This window comes from Clupea harengus, chromosome 25 (assembly GCF_900700415.2).
Source record: "Clupea harengus chromosome 25, Ch_v2.0.2, whole genome shotgun sequence".
Taxonomy (NCBI): Eukaryota; Metazoa; Chordata; class Actinopteri; order Clupeiformes; family Clupeidae; genus Clupea; species Clupea harengus.
In genome coordinates, this window is record NC_045176.1 from 91,299 (window position 1) to 101,952 (window position 10,654).

The following is a 10,654-nucleotide window of genomic DNA, read 5'->3' on the forward strand; positions in this document are numbered from 1 at the left end:
AGAGTTTGCAAGGGAGTGCATCGTCAAGTGACTCTGCAACTTTCTTCAAGGTCAAGTTCACTATGCTTTTGAAAAATAAGTAGCCCTACCCAAGATTGAGAAACAACCTGAAACTTTGAACTTAACCTTGAACATTCTGATGCCATCACACATTCAATTCAATTCAATTCAATTCAATTTTATTTATATAGCCCCATAACAATACAATTGTCTCTAGGCGCTTTACAGAGCCCAGAGCCTGAAACCCCCTTAGTGCAAGCACAATGGCAACACGCAACACATCTGTTGTCTGGGAGCCCCGTGTTGGAATAGCCTACACATGATGATTGAAAAAGTAATGCCTTCGAGTGATCAATGTAACTTTGATATTCACCGATTTTAATTGTAACTAACTGAATACAGTTCCGCATATTTTGGATTCTAAGGGCGAACATAGAACGTCCGAACGTAGGCTGCATTTATTCCATTACACTTTGTATTTTATTGTTAAAGAATATGCAGGTGTGTGTGTGTGTGTGTGTGTGTGTGTGTGTGTGTGTGTGTGTGTGTGTGTGTGTGTGTGTGTGTGTGTGTATGTGTGTGTGTGTATGTGTGTGTGTGTGTGTGTGTGTGTGTGTGTGTGTGTGTGTGTGTGTGTGTGTGTGTGTGTGTGTGTGTGTGTATGTGTGTGTGTGTGTGTGTGTGTGTGTGTGTGTGTGTGTGTGTGTGTGTGTGTGTGTGTGTGTGTGTGTGTGTGTGTGTGTGTGAATATCTTACCTCAGATATGCAGCAGTGTGTGTATGTGTGTCCTTCCACCTTCTGACTCAAAAGCGGATGGGTGGTGTTTTATACACAACTGTGTCTCACGTGATTTCTGTGAAATTTGCTGGCGCTTACAGTAACTCTGGTCACAAGGAGGGGTGGGTTTGATGTTGATATCAAAAGAATAGAAAAGAAAGAATTGGCGTTAGCGATATGTATTTATTTAGGCCATATTACAGTTTTTTCCAATCATTTTGGATTTTTGGATTGGATTGGATTCAATTTATTGTCATTGCACAGAGTACAGGTACAGAGGCAACGAAATGTAAAGAGAGGATGAAAGATTACAGCATGAGGGGAGAGAGGAGAAAAAAGACAACCCCCAGACTATGCTCCTAGAGGAGTACAGTGTGGTAGCATAAAAAAAACACACCTCAGCACATAAGCACATACATTTTAAACATGACTTGCAAGGAGAGGGGGGGGGGGGGGTGGAGGTCAGCCAAAGACTGGGTGATCTAAGCGATCTAAGGTGATCTGGGGCGAAGAAGGTAAGACAGACAAGCAGCCAGCTGGTCCGACAGCCATTACAGCGCCAGTCACAGACCCCGTCCTGTCACACTGGGGGTATGAAGCAGGCGAAGGCGTGGGATGGGGGGTGGGGGGTGGGGGGAGTGAATGCATATCTGTGAGTAGTATGTACGTGTGTGTGTATGTATGTAAAGTTCATGTATGAGTAGGCCTGGGTTGTTCCTTCCCCCAGGCCACAATCAGACAGATTCTCAGTTCGCAAGATTGTCGTTGCCATGGAGACAGCCTTGATCAGGTCCCAGACAGAGACAACAATCCACAGGTGTCTGTGGAAAGGGGGAAGGGAATAAAAGAGTCTCACTACAGCAATCTTCAGGGGAGTTGTTGTTCCAGCAACGGCCTTGGCCAAGGCCCGTGCCGGTTGAGGGAGCCGAAAGCAGATAAGATTGGGATTAGACACACACACACACACACACACTCAAACACATGCACAGTCACACACATACACAAGCCCCCTGCTCTGTCAGTTGAGATACTGAACACACACACACACACACACACACACACACACACACACACACACACACACACACACACACACACACACACACACACACACTAGTACACAAACAAAATGAACATGAACACACACATTTGTACATTTTCAATAACTACACTACATGAAATAATAAAATAATTATCTTTTAATTATATTAACTTGTCCATGAGCCTGACCCAGGTCTGTAACAGGTGGAGGTGAAAATGTCCGGGGGCAGTCCAGACAGTAATCGGTTAATAATCTAGTAACGCAGGCGACCAGTAGGGGGAGCCAAACCAGATGTAACTCACACCAGAGGAGGCAGAGCGACACAACAACCATCCACAGGTATGTAGGGGAGAGGAGCTGACTGGGACACAACATCCATCCACAGGTATGTACAGGTGAGGAGTAGACAACAACTATCCACAGGTGTGTACAGGTGAGGAGTAGACAACAACTATCCACAGGTGTGTACAGGTGAGGAGTAGACAACAACTATCCACAGGTGTGTACAGGTGAGGAGTAGACAACAACTATCCACAGGTGTGTACAGGTGAGGAGTAGACAACAACTATCCACAGGTGTGTACAGGTGAGGAGTAGACAACAACTATCCACAGGTGTGTACAGGTGAGGGTTAGACAACAACCATCCACAGGTATGTAGGGGAGAGGAGCTGACTGGGACACAACAACCATCCACATGTGTGTACAGAGGAGCTGACTGGGACACAGCGCTTGTTGAACATCAAGGGTTTGATGGATATGTCAGAACTATCTTTCTTTCTTTCTTTCTCTCTATCTATCTATCTCTACATATATATATCTCTCTCTCTATCTATCTATCTCTATATCTCTCTCTATCTATCTATCTCTATATCTCTCTCTCTCTATCTATCTATCTCTATCTCTCTCTCTCTCTCTCTATCTATCTCTCTATCTCTCTCTCTCTATATATATATATATCTCTCTCTCTATCTATCTATCTCTATCTATCTATCTATCTATCTATCTATATCTCTCTATCTCTCTCTCTATCTATCTCTCTCTATCTCTCTCTTTCTCTCTTTCTCTCTATCTATCTATCTATCTCTATATCTCTATCTCTCTCTCTCTCTTTATCTATCTCTATATATATCTCTCTCTCTATCTGTCAGTTTTCATGCAGTTGAATAGTTGTGTTGTGTTATATCTATCTATCTATATCTATATCTCTATATATCTATATAACATAGATAGCCATTCAAAACACACACACACGCACACACACACATACACACAAACACACCTATACACACACACAAACTAAACACACACACAGACACACATGTGTGTGTGTGTGTGTGTGTGTGCGTGTGCGTGTGCGTGTGCGTGTGCGTGTGCGTGTGCGTGTGCGTGTGCTTGTGCGTGTGTGTGTGAGTTTGTGTGTGTGAGTTTGTGTGTGGACTCTTTAAGTCTACATCAGGTCCATCAAGTTTTCTGATCTGCCAGTGTGCAACGTACAACAAAACACTGACTGTCTACTGCTGGATGGCCACTAGATGGCAGTCTACTGATAGATGGATGCTCTAGTGCAGTGGTTCTTAACCAGGGGTTCGTTGAGTCACTCTGAGGGGTTCGGTAGGGGTCAAGACACACACAGTATAGCCCGGTTCACACTAGCAATGTCAGGCCGTTTTTATATGTACATCTGTTTTGAAGAAATCATATTTTATTTTTCCAATTACGAAGGGTTCGGTGAATGCACTGATGAAGCTTGCAGGGTTCAGTACCTCCAATAAGGTTAAGAACCACTGCTCTAGTGATATGTGTGACAGATGGACACCATGTCCACTAGATGGCAGTGTTTCTTCATAAATGTCAAAGTCAAAGTGTTTATTATCGCACACCGAAATTGCTTCAGCGCAGCGAAATTCTTACGACTTGGCAGCCAACATATACGCAGTAGACAGCATACAACAGGTAACAAAATAACATATACCAAAAATAACATACAACACTATAACATATAACATATAACAAGTAACAACAGTTTGAAATACACGAAGGGCAGTTTCCAGGGTGGGGAATATTAAATTAAATAATAATATGTGCATATATATATACATATATATACGTAGCAAGTGTATTTGTATGAGTGTGAAGTACAAGGTGATGGCGACTGTTCAGTGTTGCTGATTCAGAAACCTTGCAGCCTGGGGGTAAAAACTGCTTCTGTGTGCGTGCGTGCGTGCGTGCGTGCGTGCGTGCGTGCGTGCGTGCGTGCGTGCGTGCGTGCGTGGGCTGTGCATGAAGCTGGTGTGCACCATATAGACTCATTATTATCTCACTCTGAGCTTGTGTTTCCCTTGACAACAGTAGCCATGGGATGGGAAAACATGATCGAAGGCTGACCTCAGGCACCATAAATAACATAATAGCTCACTGCACACACACACACACACACACACACACACACACACACACACACCCACACACACACACACACACACACACACACACACACTAAAGCATGACTCAGGAAGAGACTCCGCCCTGCAGTCAAAGGCCCTAAAGTGACTTTTATTAAAAGAAACTTTGTGTGTGTGTGTGTGTGTGTGTGTGTATGTGAGAGAGAGAGAGAGAGAGAGACTTTCCAGGTTTATCTTATTTCATCCTTCTAATAAAGAACCCATTTTGACTGCGATTTCTTACAGTGCGATCACATGAGCTAGTATCAGACATTGTGTGTGTCTGTCTGGTCTGGTGTTAGATGCTGTGTGTGTGTGTGTGTGTGTGTGTGTGTGTGTGTGTGTGTGTGTGTCTGTGCTGGTGTTAGATGCTGTGTGTGTATGTGTCTGTTGGTCATCCTGTGTCTGTGTTCATCCTGTGTCTGTGTTCATTCTGTGTCTGTGTTCATTCTGTGTCTGTGTTCATCCTGTGTCTGTGTTCATTCTGTGTGTGTTCATTCTGTGTCTGTGTTCAATCTGTGTCTGTTCATTCTGTGTGTGTTCATTCTGTGTCTGTGTTCATCCTGTGTCTGTGTTCATCCTGTGTCTGTGTTCATCCTGTGTCTGTGTTCATTCTGTGTCTGTTCATTCTGTGTGTGTTCATTCTGTGTGTGTTCATTCTGTGTCTGTGTTCATTCTGTGTCTGTTCATTCTGTGTGTGTTGGTCATTCTGTGTGTGTTGGTCATTCTGTGTGTGTTCATCCTGTGTGTGTTGGTCATTCTGTGTGTGTTGGTCATTCTGTGTGTGTTCATTCTGTGTCTGTTCATTCTGTGTGTGTTGGTCATTCTGTGTGTGTTGGTCATTCTGTGTGTGTTGGTCATTCTGTGTGTGTTCATTCTGTGTGTGTTGGTCATTCTGTGTGTGTTGGTCATTCTGTGTGTGTTCATTCTGTGTGTGTTCATTCTGTGTGTGTTGGTCATTCTGTGTGTGTTGGTCATTCTGTGTGTGTTGGTCATTCTGTGTGTGTTCATTCTGTGTGTGTTGGTCATTCTGTGTGTGTTGGTCATTCTGTGTGTGTTCATTCTGTGTGTGTTCATTCTGTGTGTGTTGGTCGGATCTCCTGGTGGGAGCTCTGAGCCTCAATGGGGAACCCGCTATATGTTGACTAGCTCAGTCCACTGGTGTTTGTTTGTACACAGATTAAAACAGTCCACTGCTGTTTGTTGGTACACAGATTAAAACAGTCCACTGGTGTTTGTTTGTACACAGATTAAAAACACCACTGCTGTTTGTTGGTACACAAAACAGTCCTGTAACTGCCAGAGAGTTTTTGTGTTATTATTTTAATAAACACATTTTCTTGAAATTTAATTTTATGCATACTGTTGAGGTAATGTACATTTGCCCATTATTACTGTCATTACGGTATTACTGATGTTCAAGTGTAGGAATTGGTATGTGTTGCACTGGGGAGTCTTTTTTGATGACACACACTTGACCAAGCAGGTGGCAGCCACGGCAGTCCTGTGTAGCATGCTCATACAACATCAGCATCATTAGTGCTCATTGATAGTTAAGAAATTAAAGTTTAAGATAAAAAAAAGCTAAGAAAATGACAACAAGTTTCACCTACTCCCTTTGGTTGTGCGGCCAATGAGGTATGTGTATATGTCATTTAAGTTTATATTACGTTTAGCTATATGTTTCTTTGTGTAGTGTGTCAATTCATATGTTTTATGTCTTTTTAGTTCTCACGGCAAAGCAAGACTTTATGTGTGTTGTACATACAATAAATTGCCAGTAAAAAGAATTCTCAAGTTGTCATTGAACCGGGGGGAGCTACAAGTCCACTGATGTTTGTTGGTACAGTGGTTCATCTGCGCTTTCTAGAAATACAGAATACTCCAATGAGAACGGAGCATTGCTCCAGTCAGGTACTCCAATGAGAACGGAGCATTACTCCAGGGTACTCCAATGAGAACGGAGCATTACTCCAGTCACCTACTCCAATGAGAACGGAGCATTACTCCAGTCATCTACTCCAATGAGAACGGAGCATTACTCCAGTCAGTGTTTGCAGCATGCATCACCCTGTGGCACTCCGAGAGAGCCATAAGAGACTAAAGTGTGTGTGTGTGTGTGTGTGTGTGTGTGTGTGTGTGTGTGTCAGTATGTGGCTTTGTGAGTGAATGCCTCTATACATATTAGCTAAATGTGTAGAATGTGACTGCATGCAAGTGTTGTGTTGCGTTGCGTTGTGTTGTGTTGTGTTGTGTTGTGTGTCCATGTAAGTGTATAGCCTATGTGTGTACACCTGTAGTTCGTGTGTGCCTCCTTTGGCATCAGTATTATCAGACAGGTTAGATTATGTTTTTTGTCACACAGTTGAGTTAATAGTTACAATGTAGCATAATTTGTAACCAATTCAATTAAAATTGATTTATATAGCCCCAAAACAATAGAATAGAATCTATAGAATAGAACAGATTTAATTCAGTTAATTAAAAAAAAACTAGCAGTGACATCATAGTTTTGAAACTGGTGTGTTTTGCTAATGTTAGCTAGACACTGTTCAGGATCTTAGGTTTAACGACACCGTTGTGTTGGGGCTAGTGGAAGCAAAAAGGGTGACGTCATCCTGCATTCGAAGCCTACCGACACACGCCGAGGGCTGACCGAGCCAGTGATCCGCCACCCGGCGCCATGGCTGCCATATTGGAAGGGAAGTAAGTTAATTCCCCAGGATCTTCTAAACAGAGCGGACTAGTTGTACGGACGAACCCTACGATAATCGTTTTATGATCTGCTGGATAAAGGGGGGCGCACTGTAGTGCTTCCGACAGACCGCTGCCTCTGTCAGAAGTTTACTTCTCGAGAACTGCAAGTTTTCCATCCCGCGACCGTGGAAGATGGCCGACCCGGCGGAGTGCACAATTAAAGTGATGTGCCGTTTCAGGCCCTTGAATAGTTCGGAGGTGTCAAGAGGTGACAAGTATGTCGCCAAATTCCAAGACGAAGATACAGTTGTCCTTGCGGTAAGTTGGTCGTGTTGCATTTGTGTCTGTGCGAGGTAATGTTACTGTGTGTGGGTGTCTTAGCTGTGGGGCTGGGATGACAGGGGCAGTGCCCGTCCGCCCAGCTGCTGCCGAGCTAAGTTACGCGCCCACACCAGACGAAGCTAGCTAGTTAACGTTACTGGCGACCCACATAAACAGATCTCAGCTGATGACTGACAGACCGCGTTCAGAGTCTTCTAAACACCCGTTCTGACAATCTAGATAGACCTGTCTGTAGTTGTTGGCCGCTTAGCTAACGAACTAGCTAGCCGGGATATCTGTCTAACAGGAGCAATTACGTTAACTCCGCTAGCTAATGTTACTGTCCGTGCTGCTTGCCACGTCAGGTCTAAATTGTGGACTACCATACATTTTTAAATCAGCTGACTGTAGATAGTTTTCATTGCTGGCTGCATGTAAGCTTAGCGATGGTTAAAATACCTCGTATAGCTAGGCAGGCCGCTACGAGCGATGCACCAATGTTATCTTTTCCGAAATAGTTAGCGAGCTAACTTAGCATAAGAGTTGTAAAGGAAGACCAAGATGACGTAAACACCAGCTTGGCAATATGAGCTATCCATTTTCTGTTATACAGAAACAGCATATTTATACAGAAAAACTCGTAACATCTCCAGTTTACTAGCTTCCATTGGGTAACGTTAACAAGAAAACAGCTAACTAGCGCACCGTGAACTCCTGAAACCAGAACAAGTCAAGTCCAGCTCAGGGGTCTATCTAGTTCAACAGGGAAGTTAATGTTAGCTTGCGAGGTAACTACACCTTCGGTTCAGCCTTACGAAATACTGGAGGTGGATGAACCCCTGTCATCGCGGGTTGTCTGTTTTAAACGTGAAAAAATAAGTTGGACTAAAATAATGTTAAAGTTTGACACTAACTTCATGTTAGTCAACAAAACAACAGCTTGACTACTCATTTTGGGTTGAGTAACATACACACACACACACACACACACACACACACAGATCCACTGTCAGACCATCTTAGAAGGTTTGAGCGTTTCGAGGTTTGGTCGAGTGTGTGAAGACTGACTTAATGGACAGTTTCTCAGGGCATAACAGATTACTGACAAAGCCTAGTTGTGTCTTAAAGGACATCATGGAGGCCATATCTGTGTCTTCAGATAGACACACACACACACACACACTCCAACAGACACACTGTGTGTTCAAGTGTTTAGGGAAAAGGGTGTGAGCTATGACATCACACTTTGCTCTCCTTCCCAGGCCTCTCTGTCTGCCCATCAAGAGAGAGAACACACACACATGCATACACACACACACATGCACTCACACACGCCCATGCACACACACACACACGCACACACACGCCCATGCATACACACACGCCCATGCGTACACACACACGCGCACATGCACACAAACATGCATACACGCACACGAACACACAAACACACACACGAGAGAGAGAGAGAGAGAGACATAGATCACACACACACACACACACACACACACGAGAGATAGACCATCCCATTATGAGTGAAGGAGAGGAATGAGAGGGGGATGATGATGATGATGATGAGAGAGGTGGAGGAAAGAGAGGAAAACAGATATAGGGTAGAGGAGAGATGGGGGAGAGGAGAGAGGGATGATGAAGGGGAGGAGAGAGGGAGGATGAAGGAGAGGAGAGAGGGAGGATGAAGGAGAGGAGAGAGGGATGATGAAGGAGAGGAGAGAGGGAGGATGAAGGAGAGGAGAGAGGGAGGATGAAGGAGAGGAGAGAGGGAGGATGAAGGAGAGGAGAGAGGGAGGATGAAGGAGAGGAGAGAGGGATGATGAAGGAGAGGAGAGAGGGAGGATGAAGGAGAGAGGGAGGAGAGGGAGGATGATGAAGGAGGGGAGAGAGAGATGAAGGGGAGGAGTGGAGAAATTAAGGAGAGAGGGAGGAGAGAGAGAGAGGGAGGATGATGAGGATAGGGATGAAGAGATTCTGTGTTGAAGAGCAGCTGGTTGATAATGTGTGTTTTCAGGTGAGGTCCAGCGTTCTGGCCAAATGTTTGTGATATTTGATTTCAACTCTGAGTGAACCTAACCAGGTTTAACACTTAGGGCACGTCCACACGGGTGAACCTAACCAGGTTTAACACTTAGGGCATGTCCACACGGGTGAACCTAACCGGGTTTAACACTTAGGGCACGTCCACACGGGTGAACCTAACCAGGTTTAACACTTAGGGCATGTCCACACGGGTGAACCTAACCAGGTTTAACACTTAGGGCACGTCCACACGGGTGAACCTAACCAGGTTTAACACTTAGGGCACGTCCACACGGGTGAACCTAACCAGGTTTAACACTTAGGGCACGTCCACACGGAACCCGGATTGCCTGAATCCGGAAAGAAATGTTGTCAGATCGGCCTCTCGTCCACACGAACCCGGCGGATTGGGTCACTGAATCCGCAACCTTTTGAATCCGGTCTCCAGAGGTGGATCGATTCGAACCCGCCAGTGGATCGGTGTTCGTGTGGTCGCCCGATCCGCACACTTTCTAACCCGATGATGTCATTACCCCACGTGAACGCCCCACGCCCCGCCTCGCAACCTCAGCCTGAACCCTAATTAACCCCGCTGCGTGACTTCATTACAGCAACAACATAAACCAAATCGATGTTGTTAAGAAGCTGGTTAGGAAAGGGATAACATTAACAAGCCACACTTTAATCTATCACTGTTTAATCTATTTGCATCAGACCATTGTTCAAAACCAGTTTTTAAAAGTGTCAGCAATAGCCTATATGAGCAAATCTGACGTGAAAAGATTTGTATTATAGACTTAACACAAACGAGGGTTACGGCGAAGTGCGCGATTCTAACTCGTCCTGTTTGAGTGCTGTGGTAACACTGATTTCAGGTGGTAGAGAAGTCGTTCAGCAATCGGAAGATTGCTAGTTTGATCTGGACTTCTGTCTTCTGTCACTTTATGCGCATGCTCCATGACGTCTTTACAGCGGATTCAACCACTCCGCTCCGCTCCAGCGTTTCCGTGTAAACGCAATAAAAAAAGGTACCGGATCCCAAAAATAAATCCGGATTCAGGCAATCCAGTCTCCATGTAGAAATAGCCTTACTCTGAGTTAACCTACCAAGGTTTACCACTAAACCATGTGTGTGTGTGTGTGTGTGTGTGTGTGTGTGTGTGTGTGGGGGGGGGGGGGGGGGGGGGGGGGTGTGTGTGTGTGGTGTGTGTGTGTGTGTGATCAAGGTGCAGGCGGGCACATCCAACCTGCAGTGCATGGGAAGACAAGACCTCAGACTCTGAATTGATGCAGATAAACAATGTTGAAAAGAGTCGTTACGTGTGTGTGTGTGTGTTCGAG

The 10,654-nt window shown here is 44.8% G+C and overlaps 1 protein-coding gene across 1 annotated transcript in view; it reads left to right on the plus strand.

Moving 5' to 3' along the window:
* The first annotated feature begins 6,895 nt into the window (after window positions 1-6,895).
* Window positions 6,896-10,654, plus strand: part of LOC105907509 (kinesin heavy chain-like) — a 12,281-nt gene continuing 8,522 nt past the window's right edge. The window contains exon 1 of the mRNA XM_031562725.1: window positions 6,896-7,276. Within this exon, the coding sequence (XP_031418585.1) occupies window positions 7,151-7,276 (126 nt within the window). The 5' untranslated portion in view covers window positions 6,896-7,150. The remainder of the gene's footprint in view (window positions 7,277-10,654) is intronic.